The sequence below is a fragment of the Sinocyclocheilus rhinocerous genome, unplaced genomic scaffold (genome assembly GCF_001515625.1).
Source record: "Sinocyclocheilus rhinocerous isolate Xijiao unplaced genomic scaffold, SAMN03320098_v1.1 scaffold1967, whole genome shotgun sequence".
Taxonomy (NCBI): Eukaryota; Metazoa; Chordata; class Actinopteri; order Cypriniformes; family Cyprinidae; genus Sinocyclocheilus; species Sinocyclocheilus rhinocerous.
This window is the reverse complement of record NW_015626474.1, coordinates 178,081-199,345: the sequence shown is the minus strand read 5'-3', so window position 1 is coordinate 199,345 and position 21,265 is coordinate 178,081. Positions and strand designations below refer to the sequence as shown.

At 35.0% G+C, this 21,265-nt stretch overlaps 2 protein-coding genes across 2 annotated transcripts; both read right to left on the bottom strand.

Annotated features, from left to right (window-relative positions):
• Positions 1–1,420: 1,420 nt before the first annotated feature.
• On the bottom strand, positions 1,421–3,394 carry ndufa2 (NADH:ubiquinone oxidoreductase subunit A2). Its single transcript, XM_016522395.1, has 3 exons — positions 3,198–3,394; positions 1,665–1,771; positions 1,421–1,585 (listed from the first exon to the last, which is right to left on the bottom strand). Exons 1-3 carry the CDS (start codon positions 3,302–3,304, stop codon positions 1,494–1,496), a joined length of 306 nt encoding a protein of 101 aa, XP_016377881.1. The 5' UTR covers positions 3,305–3,394; the 3' UTR covers positions 1,421–1,493.
• Positions 3,395–5,237: 1,843 nt separating this feature from the next.
• Positions 5,238–12,962, bottom strand: LOC107716063 (phospholipid scramblase 1-like). Its single transcript, XM_016522386.1, has 9 exons — positions 12,904–12,962; positions 12,705–12,729; positions 12,049–12,113; positions 11,071–11,125; positions 8,923–9,125; positions 8,685–8,846; positions 7,372–7,533; positions 7,164–7,282; positions 5,238–6,012 (listed from the first exon to the last, which is right to left on the bottom strand). The coding sequence occupies exons 2-8, from the start codon at positions 12,715–12,717 to the stop codon at positions 7,187–7,189; spliced, it is 756 nt and encodes a 251-aa protein (XP_016377872.1). The 5' UTR covers positions 12,718–12,729; positions 12,904–12,962; the 3' UTR covers positions 5,238–6,012; positions 7,164–7,186.
• Between the last annotated feature and the right edge of the window lie 8,303 nt (positions 12,963–21,265).

The following is a 21,265-nucleotide window of genomic DNA, read 5'->3' as shown; positions in this document are numbered from 1 at the left end:
GGGTACGGAAAGTATTCAGACCCCCTTAAATTTTTCACTCTTTGTTATATTGCAGCCATTTGCTAAAATCATTTAAGTTAATTTTTTTTCCTCATTAATGTACACACAGCACCCCATATTGACAGAAAAACACAGAATTGTTGACATCTTTGCAGATTTATTAAAAAAGAAAAACTGAAAAATGCTCAGTATTTAGTAGAAGCACCCCTTTGATCTAATACAGCCATGAGTCTTTTTGATGCAACAAGTTTTTCACACCTGGAATTGGGGATCCTCTGCCATTCCTCCTTGCAGATATATATATATATATATATATATATATATATATATATACATACATACATACACACACACACACATATGTTGCAGTATCTAAAATAGCACCAAAAAAAACATTTAAATTAAAAACTGGGAAGACAGTAAAACAGATTGGATTGATCTTGAATACACACACACACACACACGTGTGTGTTGCAGTATCTAAAATAGCACCAAAAAAATAAAAAATTCTGGGAAGACAGTAAAACAGATTGGATTGATCTTGAATGCAAGTTGTTTACTTTCTACTCTCATTTAAGTATTATGTCCGAATGCTGTTAAATCTCACAAACACTGCTCATTGAAAACAGAATGCAAGTACAAATGACAGTATATAACATGACGGGATTTTCATGTCACCTCAAGGAGTGTAATAATCTTATGGGAAATTTCAGGAAAATTCTGGAAATACTATAGTTGTATAATGCCCCATCTTTAAATAGTCACTTCATCATAGACTATCCTACACACAGAAAGCTTCTGTTTACACCAAGAATGGTCTCTATAAAGATAAATATTACAATATTAGTGTCCACGCCAATGCATGCTAACATTCCTTTTATTCTAAGTGTACAATGCAGTTTAGTTGTCTGCCGCTTTAAATGCTTGAGCTCTTCAAAGCAGGCTGGATTCTGATTGGCTGTCAATGTTTTTATCATTAATTAGCTGAAAAACAAATTGCTCTGATTCTGAAAAATGAAAAGTAAATACAGCTGCAGTAAATACGTAAATGAAACAAAAATATACCACACTACATTAAGACTGTTTCAGAATGAAACATATTAATGATAATTTATGATGTAAATGCTTGGTGGAAATATATATATATTTTTTTTACAATGTATTTGGGAACAGAGTCACATTAAACCTTTTAGAGTACAGGTTACGAATGTTTGCTGGTTTGCTTCTAAAATATTGTTAACACCCATGTTATGTCTGGGACCCTAAATATGCATTTGGTGGTGCTGTTGTATATGCCTGATGCCAGGCTAGCATAAGCAATGAACAATAAATTCTCATTTCTGACTACTGGAAATCTCTATATTGGATATATGGGCAATCTACACACTTACCTTCACAGAAGCACAAAAAAAAAACAAGATCTTTAGAACACACATTTATTTTCAATTTGGGACACAAATAACATGTACATTATTTTACATCAGGATGCTTACTTAGGGCTTTGCATTTACTACTGATTCAAGTGCTTTAGCCACTTGATCGACGTTCATGTTGTCCAGTGAAACACTGCGTTCTTTGCCAAAACCTGAGGCAGAGAGATGCATCATTATGCATATGTGGTCATTTGTATGAATATGCTTTAGTTTTCAGGAGTATTTTCCTACCATATCGTGCCCAGAGCGTGGGCTGAACTCCAGAGCACTCTCGGATCAGGATGGGCAACTCCGGGTTTGCCTCCTTTAATGTCACATAATGCTGCTCAATAAAATCTCTAAAATAAGAACAACAAATAATAATTACAAAGACATAAGAATATGACTGAACCATTCCATGCTGAACCAAAAAATAAAAACAACAATGGTCGTCAGGCCACACAATCCATTTATCAATTTTAATCATTTCTAATATGCTGTAAAGTTGCTTTGCAATCTATTTGTATCGTGAAAAGCGTTATACAAATAAACTTGAATTGAATTTAATTGAATATGCTGATTTGGTGCTCAATTTCTTTTTATTATTGTGTTACTCAATTTTTAAAACCGTTTTACTGCTTAATATTTTTGTGGAAACTGTGATACATTACCATTTATAAGTCATTTTTTTAAAATAAAAGAAATTAATACTTTTAGTCAGCAAGGACACATTAAACTGATCAATAGAGACAGTAAAGACATTTAAAATGTTACAAAATATTTCTATATCAAATAAATGCTATTCATTAATCTTTCCATTCATCAAAGAATCCTAAAAAAATGTATCACCGTTTCCAACGAAAATAAATAAAGTAAAACTGTTTTTAATAATAAGGACCATTAATAATAATTGAGCACCAATAAAATTCAAACACCAAATCAGCATATTAAAATTATTTCTGAAGGATCATGTGACACTGGAGTAATGATGCTGAAAATTCAGCTTTGCATCACGGGAATTAATTACATTTAAAAAAATATATTCAAACATATTTTAAACTGTAATAATATTTCACTAAATTAAATGTTTTTACTGTATGTTTGACCAAATAAATGCAGTCTTGGTAAGCATAAGAGACTTATTAAAAAAAAAAAAAAAAAAAAAGCATAATTATTTTAAACTTTTGACCGATATGTATGTGTGTGTGTATGTATGCATGCATATATATATATATATATATATATATTACTATACTTGTTATTTATACTTAGTATATATACTTAATACTTAGCTACATTTATTACTTATATAGTATGTATATATACAGCAATATATATATATATATATATATAACAAAATAAGATTGAAAGATCAATGTTCAGGGAATAATCAGATGTTGTATATTTACACAACATCTGATTATTCACTGAAGATTGATCTTTCAATCGGTCAATTTGTCCGTGTTGTTTATTTAATGATCGGAAGAGTTCTTCCATTAGGCAGGACAACGTGAGGCCAAAATTAAATAATGATTTTAATGTATAATTATTAAAATTATAAACAGCCTCCCCACAGCCTCTTGAAGTTCACTTTTAAATATCTGTACGAACCCTGTACTCTGAATTAAAAGCTAGTCGGTTTCTCGTGCAGTTTTCAGTCATGCAGGTTGTCAGCCAGTATTTATAACGTACATAAACATTACTGCAAGTGATTCAAGCAGCCTCTACAGAGGACAGTTACTCTCCCTACAAAACATCCATCCGTAAAAAGCGTCAGTACTGCACCTGCTTCCCTGGCTGGCAGCTGATATCTGGCATAAATGTAGGCGGACTTCACGCAGATGTTTTGACAGATTTGAGCCGATTCCACGAACCACAGCTGCCGCCGCCATAACTGTCACCTTCACGAACGGAAGTGTTCTTCTTCTGTTGTTTGTCGGCCGCTGGCAAAACCGGTATCTGCTTTACCGCCACCTACTGACTGGGCGGTATAAGTTCCTGTTTCTTTCAGAAAATGCATCAGTAAAACCCTTGTGATTTAAAAAAAATATATATTTTACTTGTCTTGAAAAAGGCAGTTACTAACAACAACTTGCTAAATGGGACTGGTTGTTCGGGGACATTAAAAGCGACACTGAACAAGCTCATCTAATCACTAGTCACTTTCAAAGCCTTGTTGTATTTAATCGAGCTCTTGCAAACTATTCTAACTCAAACTTTTAGGGATAATGTTTTTTTTTAAATTTTTATTTTTTTATAGAAAGACTGAAAAAGTTGTCAAAAGCTTAATGATGGTGACGTCATGTGACCAGGCTCTAGTATTCAAAGACTCTGGGTCACATCAGCTGTTTGTTTACATTTAGCTGTCCTATTTCAAACTCTGTCACATAAATGAGCACAGTTATTAAGTATAGAAGCATGAGCGACTGATTTCATCTGACGGTACACACAGAAGGCTTTTTTTTTTTTTTTGTGGCAAAAACAACACTACAAAGTAAAACAAACAAAACAATATATGCTAATGTTAAAAACTCAAATAAGTTTTACATTTATTGATTATGTCTAGCGTTCATGTATTACTTTGGCACTTTAGACTAAATAGTCATGCAAGAGCTACAGGTACACCTGCAACCGTTAGCATAATCAAATTTTTTTCTTAAAGAATGGTCATAATTTTTTTAATTCGGTTACATAAAAATACAGATTAGTCTAAGTTAAATCCCAAAAATAAGAGTTAGACTGATAGCTAACTTCTAGTTGGTCAGACTAGTTCTTAAGACACTGTCTTAACTAGAGGCTAAGTTTACGCAACTGGCCCCTGAGCAGAACAATGGTGTCTCACATTTTAAACCCCAAGCAGAAAAAATCAACAAAATGGTCCAAGATATCCATCTAACAACTACCTTTGTAAAATGCCAAAGGTTTTGCCATCTGTATGTTCACTTAGATGATGACAGCACTTAAGCACATTGAAGGTTCAGTCATTTTAAGGATAATTGTCTGGCATGAAAATTATAATTCATATACTCATCATCATACTGTTGTCGGTCAGGGTTCTGTTTTCATTGTTGGGTTAATTGGAATTGCACCTCTGGACATAAAAAAGCCATGACTTTGCAAACTCCAATGCCTGAAATATTGTGAAGTGAAGTCAAGTCACCTTTATTTATATAGCGCTTTTAACAATACAGATTGTGTCAAAGCAACTGTACAGCATTAATTAGGAAAATAGTGTGTCAATAATGCAAAGTGACAATAGTAAACACTCATTTTTCAGTTAAAGGCAGTTCATCCTTGAATTCAGTGATGTCACCATCCAGCTCAGTTCAGTTTAAATAGTACATGTGCAATCAAGTCGACGATATCGCTCGAAATTAAGTGTCCCCAACTAAGCAAGCCAGAGGCGACAGCAGCAAGGAACCAAAACTCCATCGGTGACAGAATGGAGAAAAAACCTTGGGAGAAACCAGGCTCAGTCGGGGGCCAGTTCTCCTCTGGCCAGACGAAACCAGCAGTTCAATTCCAGGCTGCAGCAAAGTCACATTGTGCAGAAGACTCATCTGGTTCCTGTGGTCTTGTCCCGGTGGTCGTCTGAGACAAGGTCATTACAGGGGATCTGTATCTGGGGCTCATCTAGTTGTCCTGGTCTCCGCTGTCTTTCAGGGCTGTAGAGGTCCTCTCTAGGTGCTGATCCACCATCTGGTCTGAATATGTACTGGATCCGGGTGACTGCAGTGACCATCTGATCTGGATACAGACTGGATCTGGTGGCTACGGTGACCTCGGAATAAGAGAGAAACAGACTAATATTAGCGTAGATGCCATTCTTCTAGCGATGTAGCAAGCACATCGGGTGTTATGGAAAGAAAAAAAATAGGGTGTTATGGGTGTACATCGGGTGTTGAAGTATCAAGACACCAGTGGTACTGTACACTGGCAGAGGAACAATTCAGACAACAAACAGATTTGTTAACATGTCTGTGGGTTTATGAGATATTGGAAGTATCATGCTCAAAATGTCTGATATGAAATGCAGAATTTCCAGATGTTTATTGCATAATTAAATTTGCAAAAGAAAATCTTTATTTTGGTGGATGGTCTGAAAAACTGACAATGCATTTAAAAAGCAGAAAATATACATGTCTGTGCAATTAACTTTATCCATCAAGAAAGCAGAGAAAAATGTGTCATTTTTAAATAGGAGCATTCTGTCTGGATTTTCCATGACGAGCAACTCAAAGCGCCAGTTGGGGTAGTTTTTTTTTTTTTTAACATCACCAGCACCTACTAAGAAGCAGTTGGTGTTTGTGGTTACTGCTGTGTTTGCTTCACTTCCCGATAACACATGCAACCTCAGTGGCACCTTTCAATAAGAGAGAGCCACAAACTGAAAAAAAACAAAAACAAGTGATAATGTGTCATTTGTCACTTTCAAATTTAAGGAGTTTACAAAACAAATACAATTTAAGATTTATTGCCTCAGAAAAAGAGATGGTAAATTTTTATTGGAGGATAATTTGGCAAGCAGTCTGTAGACATTTGTCTTCCTTCGGGCTTCTTTCTGAAGTTGGCGTATCCAAAATGGAAAATTATTTGTTACCTGCACGCAAAGATAAAAATGGCCACCTTGGTAACTTTCCACACAATTTTAAAGGCCTTAAATACACACATATCCATTTTGAGCAAATAAAAATACCAAAATACATTCTTGGTTTCCGTTAAGTATCAGCTGTGTTTCGTTTAGTTGCCTGTGTTTGCCCCTTGTACTGTATGCATCCACCTTTTCCCTATGCCCTGTGGCACTTTGCGTGATTTGCTGGAGTAAATTCCATTAAACTGTAAACAATCAGCCAAAGGTTCACTCTATGAACTCAATAATAAATAAAACTGGACTCAATGAGGTGACATTATTCTTCTCACCCTTCAACCATTGAACATTCAAAAGAAATTTAAACATGTAAAAGCATTAACAAATTGCTACAACTGGGGCCGTATCCATAAAACTATTTATCTTAGCACTAAGAGTTCTTCTAAATAGCAGTACAAGTTCTTAGTTAACAACGAGGTCAACCCCGCCATTTCTCTTAGCATAAGATTTCTCCCCATTCCTTAGTTAAAGTTGGTCTCAGCAGCTTTGCGAGCAGGTTTTAAGAGGAAACTCTTATAGCTTAGAACCTTTACTGCTATTTAGGAGAACTCAGTGTTTTGTGAATAAGGCCCCTGATTCGTAGTGCATTCAGTGAATTATTCCTGGCATAAACTGTAAATGAAATCACAAATGCGCAGTATATGTTTTCTTTTTTTCATACTGATAAACATGAATATACATGGGGAAAAAAAGTAAATAATTAGGAGGCAAAGAATGCAGCGGACTGAAAAGAGTTTTTCTTTTTATAGCATGTCATCATGAAACACTAAGTGTTCCATTATTCTCCTGACGTCTCAAAATACAACATGAAGGAAACTGTACAGCTCATTCAGTCAAACTGACGGATAAGGATTATTTATAGCGCAGCCTTATGATATACAATTATTTGTTTCAGTTGAGTAGAACTTGCCCAAATCGGAAAAGCCTCCCATAATCTAAAACGCAGTAGACTCGTTAGGAAAAAGGTGGATAACCCTCAGATTTCAGTTGTGTTTGTCGGTTCTTGTTAGTATTTAGTGTGGTTTATGTTTCTATTGTATTTCTCCTGCAATCTCCTGTGTTTTTTTCTTTATTAATAAAGAAGGTGATTATTATGAATTTACCTTGTTGTCTTCTTCATGTGTGTTTACTTGAGTGTGAACAGAGTGTAAACAGTCACAGGAGATAAATACTTTAGTAGACGTAGTAACGGTTGTTTTGGCTTATCATAATACATGAAGTCCTGAAAAGGGATTGAGTATTAATAATAATAAATATAAAAAAGTCTTAAATTACAAAACTGAAAAAAAAAGCTTTTTAAACAATATTTACAATAAGTATGCAGGCCCCCAACAGTGTAGCTTTCATTTTGACATCCAGGTTGCTTGGAAACCTCAGCACAAAATCTGCACCTGTATTTAGTACACTGCATGAGAAAGGTTTGAAGATCTTGCCAAATGGTCCGTCTGTCGCTGCCCCGTTCAAAGACACCAGCTGTGGTCACAGTATAAGACGGGTAATTATAACTCACATCAACACATTAAGTATTCAAGCACAGGTAGTCCTCATCTACAGTATGTTTTCACTGTAATATTTTAGTATAAAAACAGGCCTATAGTGTCATTTCGTGCCAACTCAACAGGTCCCCAGATCACATTTTTGATTTTGTTAATATTTTTTTCTGGTGAAAGAAATACATAAATTATGAAGAAAACCATTAAAATATTCATCCATTACATTTAATATTTTGGCTTTCATCACTACACATGTTAATCTTTCTTCAGAAAAAAAATTTTTGACAAAATAAAACATTTGAGCTGGGGACTTTCTGAAATATGGCCCTATGGGGGTCTAAGATAAATGTCAGAAAGCAGAACTGGATTTACAGCTTAAGCTTTATTCTTTATTAATCACTATATTCTTTAAGAAAGCAAACAAGACCATGTTAGCTCTGACATTTAAAGCCAAAGAAATGTGGTTGTGTGTGTGTGTGTGTGTGTGTGTGTGTGTGTGTGTTTGAGCTTGCGGGGACATTTTTTAGGTCCCCATGAGGAAACAAGCTTATAAATCACACAGAATGGAGTGTATTGAAAATCTGAAATAGCAGAAAGTTTCCTGTAAGGGGTAGGTTTAGGTGTAGGGTTGGTGTAGAGCGATAGAAAATATGGTTTGCACAGTATAAAAACCATTACACCTATGGAGGGTCCCCACAAAAAATGGAAACCAGTGTGTGTGTGTGTGTGTGTGTGTGTGTGTGTGTGTGTGTGTGTGTGTGCGTGCGCATGTGTGTGTGTGCACGTGCGCGTGTGCTCGTGTCTGTGTGCGTGTATGCGCACGCGAGACAGGTGTTTTTCTTCACTGTGGTCATCAAATTTCCCCTGAAGTGTAACACAACCTGAAATCACCTAAACCTAAACCTACAACCAATGTGGGTCAGGAACCAAGGAAAATGGCTTGATAAGCACACTAGCAGTGAAAACGTTGCTACCGTATTTTTTACGGTAAAATTCCGGCAACCACAGCTGCCGGTTTTTTACCGTATATTTTATGGGATTTTTTTTTACAGTGTATGTTATAATAGAAAATAACTTTGGTCAATTTAAAAATAATAAAATTCAAAAGAAAAATTTAAACTTGTGCATCACCTCAAAGTTCTGATCCATGCAGCAGGTAAGAGGTAAAAATGGTCCCGCAATCTTAACGGCTGGTTCACCTCGTTTATTCTCAACTGTGAATTTAGGCAGGCAAACATGCCAGTTTTGTCGAACATGTCCGATAGTAAAGCCGGGTGGAGACTGAACCTCCAGCTAAAATATACATACAGCATATAATATACAGTACAACATACTCAAGGGCTGAACAAGAGAAGGATAACGTTCATACCTCATGACTGCAGCAGCTGCAAACAAATGGGTGCACCAGTCTGATGACCTCTTTATTAGATTCATTAATAACATTCATTATGAAGGAACGTCCTTGATAGAAATGCCTGCTACAATAATCACTGTCCTCAAGAATACTAAAAAGAACGTTCCCGACGTTATCCTTCACCTTATATCTGTTGTCAGGCTTTATTCCACAGCAGACTGTAAGAAATTAAAAGAAAGGAGATTAGATTGTTGCTCGTTTGATGTCGCTTTATTTAGGGGTCCAAGCACCGAAGGTACCGGAACTCTATTGTATTTGTACTAATTTTCTTATTACTATTAGGGGCCAAGCACTGAAGATGTGATGTGCCTGCTTGCAGCGATATTTATTATTAGTCTTTTTCTGCACTAAAAGTGTCTAGACAGCCAAAACCATAAGTCGTAGAAACGCCAAATTTAGCAGGATGGTCCCAAATCTTCCCCATTACTCAGCTGCACACACACACCTATAATAATTACTTTTATGTTTTTGCTCCACAACAGTACAGGTTACAATCCAAATTCTTTTTTCCCTCTGATTCTCTGAGTCGAGCATAAAATTATTCCACCATTTTGAGCTGTTTTATAAACCTACTTTTTTGAACTCCTCCTAGACCATTTATCCAATTAATGCCAAATTTTGTATATATAATCTAGAGACCTTTTTGACAAAAAGTTATCAAAAGAATTTTGATTCATCTAAAGGTTTATAAGATAGTTTAATAAGTGCATGGAGCCAAAGCCACACAATTTATTGGCTTATATCTTCTAAACGGTTTGACTAATTAAAATTATTTTGATACATTTTTATCATTTGTATCTATAGATGATACATGCAAAATTTCGTGAGAATCAGTCAAGTGGTTTTAGAGGAGATCGAATTTATTTTTTTTTGCTTACTCAAAAAGGTTGACGGACTACAACACTTTGTAATGTTGCCCACTAGAGAGAGCCACAGGATAAGATATCTATATTTTTTCTATCAGTTTCCATCACTGTGAATTACAAATAAATCATTTTTACAGTGGTAAATGTTTACAGAGGTAACTCTAACCCTAATAATAATAACAATAATAAATAAACAAATAAATAAATAAATAAACCTGTGCTTCATATTCTTAGATATATTTTTTTGTCTTCCTTTACTTTTCATCTAAATTTCCAACTGAAGTCTGTGGTTCACAAAGACAATACTCACAGAAGGTATCAGATAGCTGACATAGTGTACGCAGATATTTCGAGGGCTTCAGCGATTTCTCAGGGATCAACAATATCAATGTGAATGAAACATGAATGCTTATAAATTGAAATCTGTGTAAATGGTTCAGAATAATTACTTGTACTAAGGAAGATGCCAAAAAAATTATTATAATTTCATATGAATGAATAAACTTAATCAGTTTGCAAAAGAATATGTGATCTCTAAAACACTTCAATATCACTAAATGTTACCTTTATTTTAATATATCCAAATAATAGGCTATTATAAACATCTGTCAAGCTGCATGACATGACTTTATTTATTGCTGTCCAGTTAAAATGAAAAGTTCCCTCTTTTTATTGCAGTAGCCTACATATTGCTGCCTTCAAGTGTACTCATGCCGACCAGTAAACATGCCAAACTTCAATAGACAATATTATTTGTCTATTGTAATATGGTACATAAAATAACACTTCCATAGAAAGACACTTAAATAGGCCTACTCGTATCACGTTTGAAAAGAGACATGGCCGTTGTGACCTAACTGTATCCTACACAAGGTGTTTCCCTATCAAGCACCTTGATATCAATTTGACATCAAATATTAGTCATTGATGACGATGCTGTAGCATCAATTTTAAATTGGATGGCAATTTCTTCCGGTGGTAATTGGGTGAAAATAGGAAGTTAATCCCACACTGAAATTGGTTTAATGTATATGTAGGCCAATGACGCTCAATTTACATCAAATCAATGTCATGGCAAGTTTTTGACATCAGTTTGATTTGCATATTTGACCTGTGTGTGTGTTTTTTTATGTCAATTTGATGTCTTTTCAACATCAATTGCCCACTGTGTTGTGCGTGGACCCCGATGATCCGGCTATATCTCATTCATGAAATCATGAAATACTGATGAACAAACCTTCGTCAAAACATTCATCCGGATGAGGTTCTTTGTAGACAAACAATTGATCAATCTAAAATAAACATAAAAATAACAGGAAATAACTGCATTTGTTAGAGAAAAATACATATAACAGGGCTTGATGCCTACCTTTTTCCCCCAAGGAGCACATGTGCTCATAAGTAAAAAAATTTAGGAGCACATTAAAAAACTTTTGGGGAACAATGCAATGTAATTTTTTTTACATTTACAAGCAAAATGATTTAATTTATTAAAATACAAAAAGTACAGTCGTTTTTAAAAAATATATATTTTTACTTAAAACTTTAATTTTAATTTAATTCTTAAATTGTAGTAAACAAAGTATTGTGTCAACACTAAAATATTGAATAATATGTGTTAAATAATGTTCTTAGTAGGGATGGACCAATACCATTTTTTTCCAGAATGAGTCAGATACCGATACTTTCATTTTTGGTAGCCTACTTGTCGATACTGAGTACCGATACCTGTATTTTCATTGCATTTGTAATTTTAAAAAATACAGAAATCAAATATACAGTACACAATACATTGCACAGTTCAAATCTGTGCTGCTCGACAAGAGTTTCATTGATTTGGTGTGAACTGATTCATAGTTCACTAAAAAGAACCAGTTCAAAAGAATGATTCGACATCTTGGATGGTCTGGTGGACAGTAAATTAACAGCAAATTTTCATTTTTGGGTGAACTAATGATCCACTGATAAGCAGATCTGTTGAAAGATGCTAAGTTTATCACTAAACAATGTTTTCGCTGGAGTAGCGACAAATCTTTGCTGAGAAGAATGTGACAAAATATCCCAGCATCAACAAAGAGTGCTAACTTTGATCAGTGCTTCAATAATTGCACAATTAATGTCAATATCCAGATAAATGCTCTGAATTCACCATAAAACACAGCTTATTGCTGCTTATTGCTTTAATTAATAATAAGCATATCCAGTCTTATCTGACCCAGGTCAAGGGCTCCAGATGAAGTGGGCGATATGGATCTGGGCAAGGTACCATTGCAGTGTCCTCTAGTGGAGCATAAACAGACATGAGTATGTATCAAACAGTTTTGTTAAACAAGTTATTACCCACTGAAATCTATTGTGTATTATTAATGAACATGGGTGTCATCCTTGCTACACAACATTCAATCAGGTTTATAAACTTCATATCTGCAGATTACAACTTTCATGTTCACACTTACAGCTCTTTAATACACTAATGCATATTTTAATACAAGAAATTATTAAAAGTTTTCATTTTTTATTCAATACACTGGTTTAATTTGTTTTCATAAGTGAAGTGAAAAGAAGTGCAAATAAATGTATTGAAAATGCACTTGTAGATTAATAATAATAAAATAATATTATTAGATAATATTAATAGATAATATTAATAAAAATTGTAACGTTGGGAGCGTGACAACTATAATACATTTTCATTTCATTGTAAATTACATGCAATTAAATGTCCAAAACCACTACATTAAGTTTGCAATTATTCTTTTAAAGTAGGTTATTTCTGTTAAAAGAAATCTTCTTTTTCACAAGGGGTCATATCTTGCTTTGGCTGTAGTCAAATAAACGAACCCGCATTGATAAACATCCAAACAAACTCACCTAACAATTCCATGTTTGATTTTATCTGCAAAGAGTAAGTAAACAAATAAAGTTTAGTGTTAATTTTTCTTCTCTTTCATTATTTGTTCATTGTGAATAAATAAATGGTAAAGACTTTATAAAACTACACATTCATATATAAAATACAAAATTTAAATGATTTCAGATTACTGTATATTGAGAGATATACGATACATACCAGTGAGCTTCAAATCGTCTGTTTGGCAGTAATGTATTAGTACAATAAATGTTTCTTTCATGACAAAGAATCTTAAGTACCTTTTTTTCCTGCATGATGCTTGTGGTTGAACAAGAGGTTTGACCCACTTTCAAGTTTAGTGACTTCCGGTTTTAACAGCTTGAAAATGGCCCATTAATTCTGGTAACTTTATGTAAGTAAGTATATATGCCATAAATAATTGCAGGCATTTGCCCCTTGATTTCCTTGTTTGCAACTCTGGATATTAGCTTTATCAAATTTCACAACATTTTTTGCAGTTTGGACCTCAGGTTATAAGAAAATTCACAGTTTTTTGTAGATTCTCATTTTCATAAGCGGGTGTGTGTCTCACATCAGCCTCTCTAATTGTCACTTGTCACTTCACAGGTGACCTTAACACTTCATAACACTTCAACTGTGTTTGAGTGTCACAGTGTACAACAACATTTAGTGACTGCTTTTTATTTGAAGGGGTCTGAGCGTGCCACCCTAGGATTTTAGTGTGCCCTTCAGGCCACCCCATGGACTTTCAATAAAATGGCATCATGTAAAAAATTATTGGATATACCTAGGCTGCCATCTACCATTTTTCTTTAAAGATGAATTGAAATCTGCTAAGACTGTAAATGTTATAACTATCCAAGAATAGCCTAATTTGAAAGCAATCACAGCTAAAAGGGCTACGGAAATGCAACGCACAGGTGAAAGAACATACAGTGGCTCAATATCAAAAGTGCCAAACCTGTATCTTGACGCTGCTGAAATGGTGCATCATGACTCTTCACAGTTTTTTACAATCACTTTAGAACTAATTACAGAGTCTTGATGCCATTTTTAAAAACAATTAATTGTGCATTCATATCTTTAAAGAAACCTTGCACTTGCTTTGGTTCAAATAACTCATTTATCATGCAGTAATGTTGGAACCAAAGTTTCACTTTGTAGTTGTTCATGCAATCATTAAATATTGTAGTACAAAGTTGTAGATTTGGCCACAGCTCCATCACTCTCTAAATAGACGTTTTGTAAAGTTCATTACTGATGACAGAAATTTTGGGGTAAAACAAACCTGAACATACTCAATCGTCAAATTGCTTAACTCTGTCTGCATTTCTTTCAAATGGTGTCTACGGTAAAGACACACGGTATACACATGGTGCCTTTTCTGTATGCATGCAACAGTCTGCAAACCTATGGCTTCCACACTGTTGAAAATTTCGTATTTGTCCAGGATGTGTTGCCCAGTGTCTGTAAGGTGAATATTATTTCTTGACCACAGCCAACTTTTGTTAATTTGTCAGTCAGAATTTTGCCTCTGCCTCCCCTATTTTCTCTATTCTACAGGGAAAATTACAGTAAGAACACATTTAGTCACATCAAATACTCTTTTGTACTCATTGGCATACAGTCATTTGTTGTTGTCGTTGTTTAATTTGAATTTAATTGTATTCCTTTGTTTACAGTTTTTTTTACAATAATTTTTGCATTAATATCATAATCTTCATGTCATTTTTCAAAACTGTAAGCACATAATTCACAACCGATGATCAAAATGCATTTTTCAAAACTCTTAAAGGTGACATATCATGAAAATCTGACTTTTCCAGGTTTTAAGTGCTATAATCAGGTCCCCGGTGCATCTACCAACCAAGGAAACGTGAAAAAGATTAACCCAGTCACTTTGTTTTGGGAAACATTTTTCTGCAAGCGTCTGAGAAAACGAGCGCGTCAGATTTCGCTCCCTTGGTGACGCTCCCTTGATCCCAAAGGGATCTCATTATAATATTACCGACCCATAATCTGTAAGTTTACACCCACGGCGCCGTTATTGTGTTTTCGCAAGCGACAGCCGCTTTCTGTCCGTGTGCTTCGGATGTGTGCGCTCAGAAAACCGTATATCTGAAGTTTAAACTCATATGGTTTAAAACTCATGATTTCAGCACAATAAACATGATAATCAGAACCAAAACAGTTGTTTTTTTAGCAGGTATGAGCTGCAGCTCTATTCTGGAAAAGGGGGCGGGGAGCAGCAGCTCATTTGCATTTAAAGACACAGGCCCGAAAAACAGTGTGTTTCTGCTTCCACTCAAAATAGGCATTTTCAAAATTATATAATAAATGATCTGTGGAGTATTTTGAGCTGAAACTTCACAGACACATTCTGGGGACACCAGAGACTTATATTACATATTGTAAAAAGGGGCATAATATGTCACCTTTAACACTTTTTTCCAAATGCTTGGATATAGTACAAATAAACCTAATATAATTTGTACTAATGATAACGAATTGTAACGAATGAAAAATATCGATTTTTAAAAATGTATAAACTGTAATCTCCAGCTTCTGGTCGCTCAAGCAGGCGAGTTTACGACAAGGCATCAAAAGAGGCTTCAAAAACAAGAGCACAATTCACTGCCATTATACAGCTTGGAAGAGCCAGGACAATTTTAAATATAACTGCGATTGTGTTCGTCTGAAAGAGGAATGTCAGATACGCCTAGGATGCCCTGAGGGTGAGTAAATCATGGGATCATTTTCATTTTTGGGTGAACTTCCCTTTAACATCAAAGTATTATCATTTCAAAATGCAACTCACACATTACATCTGAGATGAATGTCTATTAATTTCATTGCAATTATTGAACTATCAACTGATACAATTGCTCAAAATGATAAGTAATTATTGAATTACTCTTGATGCATAGTTGTAATGGAAATTGTGGAAATCATGAAAGTTAAAATAATTGAGGACTGAATATGTTCAGGTTCAATTTCAAGGTGCCTGTTGTTGGGAGGAAAACACCCCCCAAGAGTTCTATATCATTGTCATCAGTGATTAATTTTTCTGTACAGTAAATGTCTTTTTAGAGGGTGATAGAGCAGGATGCTGATGAAAATCATCACAAATTCATATTTTTGGATGAGGCAGAGAAATGCATTCTTTATCTCTCTCATTTTGTTACTTGTGTGTTGTCTTGTTTTCTGGGGCTGCATACAGAGATTTGTATTTAAACACCATTTAATTGGTGTTGAATCGGTGTTAAATTTACAAAGTAATATAAACAGAAATGCATAAATGGGATAAATTTAGATTTCTAAGTGATCAGATTTGGTATATTTACACTAAAGAAATGAAAGGGGGTGAAATTAATTTATTTCTTCCTCTTCTTCCATATTTTTGATTTCTAAGTAAACACATGATGTATAAATGTTTTCACACATGATCATTGGCTGAAGGTAATCAGTAAGTAAGTGTGGCACTTAAAAGTTCAATTAAAACTCAAGAGCTATTCGTTTTGAATGATGCGTCTAATGTAGAGAACTGTGTTTAGCGTTTTGCAAAAAGTTTGTTTTACAATTGCAAGAGTGTAAAGCAAATCATGTGCTTGCAGTTTTACAGTCCGAAGATTTGCGGTATATGAGTGAATGGTTTCACTGAGTGTGCCTCAAGTACAACTTTTAGTGTGAGCAATAAAAAAAAAAAAAACTTTAATTGGTGTTGTATTACTTTTTACAAATGTATTTTTGTACACACATGAATGTGTGAGTGATATGACAAACTCCACTGCAGACTGAACGGGCAAAAGACACAAGATAGTGTAGAAAGTAGTAGATTGCAGATGTAAATATGCTTAATGGTCCTGAAAAGCAGTCTTACTGGCTTGAATCCATAATGTAAGTTGTTCTGTGTGTCTCTTTAGAGAGGATGTGGAAAGCGTTGCTGGACTGGGTTCTCCATCTGCGGCAGGACCTCTGTCGCTTCACTAGGCTCTATGAGCATGTCATGCTGCTTGTGCTCATGATGAACACTGCAACACAAGTGGTGATGACATCTGAAAGACTTGCGTCAGGTAAAGTGGCCCAGCAGACCAGAAAACAAGCAAAGTTGCACTCATTCAAACAGTTTTGTGTTTAAAGTAATGTACACTCACATTGATTGCAATCAGTGAATTAATGGTTTTTATTTTTTATGAATTGACTGACTGACTGGGAATAGAGCATTTTTTTGCAATGTATGGAAGCCTGTTTATGTCATAAAATAAAACAAAAATACAAAGGTAATTGCTTGCACGTTTTTTTTTCTCTCAGAATGTTGAGACATAAACCTATTGCGAGAAAAAAGGTCTGAATTTTGAGATGAAAAGTTGCACCCTGATAGCACACGTACATCATCACAGAGACGTCTATTTTACGTCTGCATTTACATCTGCATAATGTTTTTTTTGTGTGTTTTGCTCATCTGCAATACGTCTATAGGAAGTTTCCTATCAGATGTCAAATAGACATTCAGAAGATGTCTTTAAGATGTTGATGATTTAGAATGTATGTAAAACTTACATCTTAAAGACGTCTATCAGATGTTTGTACACAGCAGATGCTTTCCAGATGAAGCGATCTTTAACTGACATCTTGCAGACGTACGTGTGCTGTCTGGGCAATTACCTTTTTATGTAGCATTCATGCCATTAGGTGTCATTTTAAGTCCAAGGCGACAACAGAAACACAACATAAAAATGATTGTGTGCATCTTTAATATCTCTGCTGCATTCATCAACTTTCCACCAGAAGTAATGGTGCCTGCGCACAATATCACAAATGTTGAGTTGTTCTCATCAGTGCTAATATATGGTATTTCCCGTTTCTCATTTGTCTTTCTTAGCTTGGGTTTATGAAGCACTGGAGGCAGTCTTCTTGGCTTTTTATAAGATGGAGTGTGTGTTAAAGCTCATAAGTTTTGGCTTAAAGTATTTCAAAAGCCTGTGGAATATTCTGGGTGAGTTGTCTGTGCTGGCAGAACTGTTGTTTTTCATGTTTTCTTATTTAAAGCATACAGTTTGTGAATTTATTGATGCTTAAAGCAAGCAAAACATATTTACCACTGGGGTAAGAAAATAAACAATTCAAGATATGCTTTTTGAGAACAAGTCTTAATATTTGATACAGTTTTGCTTCTAAGATTTGTTTTATTTAAATAGTTTTGTCCTCTTTTCCAGTAAAATAAATGATGAAGCAAATGTTTTTTGTTTTTTTTGCAGTGTATAGGAACATAACATAACATGCTCTTTTTTGTTTATTTCTCCAGATTTCTGTCACTCTGGTGGGGTTGGTAGACCTTTTTCTCGACAACAAACACTATGATAGTGGGCGTTTCACCACTTTTTTCCACCTTCTTAAAATGTTCAAAGTATGTCGAGCATTCAGGATCTTACGCACTCTGCGGTGAGTGTTTCAGTCTTTACCACCAAATGTTCAAGTTGAAGTATGAACTGCCTAAGGTAGAATAGCATGGAGCGGTTTTGCATCAGTTTTGTCCCAAAGGTAAACAGGATCAAAGAACTGTATCCTCATCTCAGGTTTTTCAGTGGTCCCAAGGTCATCATGAAAGTAATAGGAAAGTCTTTAAAGATGAATGCAGTCATCTTCTTGCTCATGTTTTGCATGTTCATCACGTTTTCCATTCTTTTCCAACAAGACTTCAGCAAGTCCGACCCAATACCATGTCTACACTCTTCCAGCTGTTGACACTTGACGATTGGATTAACATCTATTACACCAGCCGAGACAATGGTATGGTACAGAAACATGTTCACAGGCTTATATTTTTGCATAATTAGGTTGTCTTGAGAAATCCAACCTACCGATCTACTATTTAAGCTTCTTCTTTATCTGAAACTAAATTTGGACTTTATCTCCTCCTAGAGTTTTGAAGCTACAGCCACCAAACTCAGATCAGACCTTCAGACTGGTCTGACTCGGGTTGCTATATCTTTTCTAACTGATCAGACTTATGATTTTTGTTAAACAGATTATCAAAACTACAAAAAGTCCTATAAACTTCCATTGAGGGGATCAAAACTTTTGACAGTAAGAGTTTAAGCTGTCTATCACTAGCAAAGCTAATTGGCTATCCTAGGACAACATGCTAATTTATGCTAGCAATGTGTCAAATCATGCTAAAAACATGTTAACATCATGCTAATCATGCTAGAAGCATGCCAACCTGATAAAACGTTAAAACATATTAGCAACATGCTAATCATGTTAGCAACGTGCTGACAACATATTAATCAAGATAAAAATGTTAACCACATGCTAATCATGCTATGTTAGTCAAGTAAACAACATGCTAATCATGCTAGAAGCATGCTAGCAACATGCTAAAGCATGTTAACAACATGTTACATCATGCTAGCAATGAGTGATGCTGCGATGTTTCCTCATTGAGAACATTTACTCGTCTGGTATGAGGAAACTCTCGCGATCTCGCCTGAGAAAATGAGTCGAGACATTAGCGGTTGATCCCAGACTAATGGATCAGGCCTCTTTTGTCAATCACCGCCTATTCGAACTACCTTGTAATAAACACAACAGAATAAACCGATTGATTAATTGACCATTTCATTTCCACCTCTTCCAAACACAATTAATGTTAAAACGAAATTACTTTACATTAAACAAATTATTGAACAAATTGAAATATGGCTTTGCATATTGAACAGAATTATGACCGTATTAACTTTGTCTTAATGTTCATGTCTGCTGGGTAGTGTAATTAATACTATTAAATACTACCTGTTACACTAGCAACATCTAGGTTATCTAATCTAACTAAACGTTCAACTTTCTAAACTTCAAGCTTTTACAACTGCTTCTAACTTTCAGGCTAGGCTTTCTCCAGCCAACCTCAAAGTTTGTTTATAAACTTTACTTATCTAGGTTTAAGTTAAAGGCTAATTTATTTTAAGACACAGTTCTTATGTGTTACCAGGTGCACCTAATATTATCATCTCCATCGTCTTGTAGGCTACATCTTAATTGAATACTACATCCTTTTAAGGTAAGTCAAGAAAGCAATAATATTCCCATATTCCCTTCAACCATCAACAGTAAGGATGTATCTGTGGCCTGGGCCAGTAGTTCGGATTTGTAAGTCATGCTAACATTTTCATTGGCCTCACAAAAATAAAACTTAAATGTAATAATACAATGATATAAATATAATCTTTGAATTGTTTTCAATATGGCAGATTGGGTGAATGACAGTCACTTTAAGTGTCCTGAAACTTTCTGGTTCCAGGCCATCCTTATCGTTGATCCCAGATTTTGTGCATCATCATTATTAGTATTTTGTAACACAATCTGCTCACAAGTTACATTATCCATTTTCGCTATAAAAACAAACCATGGGGGTAAGTCTGTTCTACGCAGTGACGGTGGACACCATCCTCAGCAACAAAAAGGTCAGAGGGCATCAATAAAAACACAATTATAAAACACAGTTCTAATCCTACATGAAGGTTTTCACTGACAACATTCCCTCTTACTGAACATGTTCACATTTAGAGCATTGTTGAGAAACAGGCGTTGTCAATCGAAACGACAGGTGAGAGCTTTGTCATTCACTTGATACCCTGTGCATGTATACAGCATGCATGAATTGATTAAATGGATTCTATGTCTTGAATGCATTGTAAGTTGCTTTGGATAGAAGCATCTGCTAAATGCATAAATGCGAATGTATGTAGAGTAAGTCCATGCAGAGTAGTGATGGGTGCTTTCCAAACACTGCTTCGTGATGATTCCAGACCTTTGCCAATCATTTGTTTTAAGCCAGTGATTCAGAGCGTGTATTAAACTGCCGTGATTGTCAGTAAGCAAGGCTTCGTTACTTTGTTACTGTTTCCAAATTTTAGTGGTTCTCTGTGAACCCATGAACCAGTGTCCATATGGTTTTTACCTGATCTCGAATCAGTTTTATAAATTTGTAGACATTTTAATGACACGTTTGTATGAAAAAAACTGAAGAGTCGTAGTTAATAGTCTCTTATTGGCCTGATTAAGCAAGCTCTCTATAAAACAAACAAAACAAATGAACAAAGGAACTCATGTTCAAGTCAGTTTAGTCGGGGGGAGTATCTGTACTATACTTGAGTTTTTATATTTCAGCCAACTTTTACTTTTACTTCATTTAATTTCCTAATTAAAATGTATACTTTTACTCCGATACATTTCCCCGAAGTGAAATTAGCTTATTGCTAAAAAATACTGCTATATTCACTGAGTGTAAATAGTATATATTTTTGCACTCCGCAGCTGCATTTTTATTTATTTATTTTTTTTAACTACGTGCGTCGCCTCGCCAAATTCATTCTTGTACAGGTGCTGCGGCACATGAAGTGTTTCTGTTGGTTCATGAAAACGTCTCTGAAACGTCTGTATTTTACAAATATTGCATTTTATTCACTCAATCTGTGATAAAGTATGCAAGTACTGTCCAAACATCTCTACGAGAAGCAGAAAGTGTCCGATAGTGATGTGTCGTTCGCGAACGAGCCGA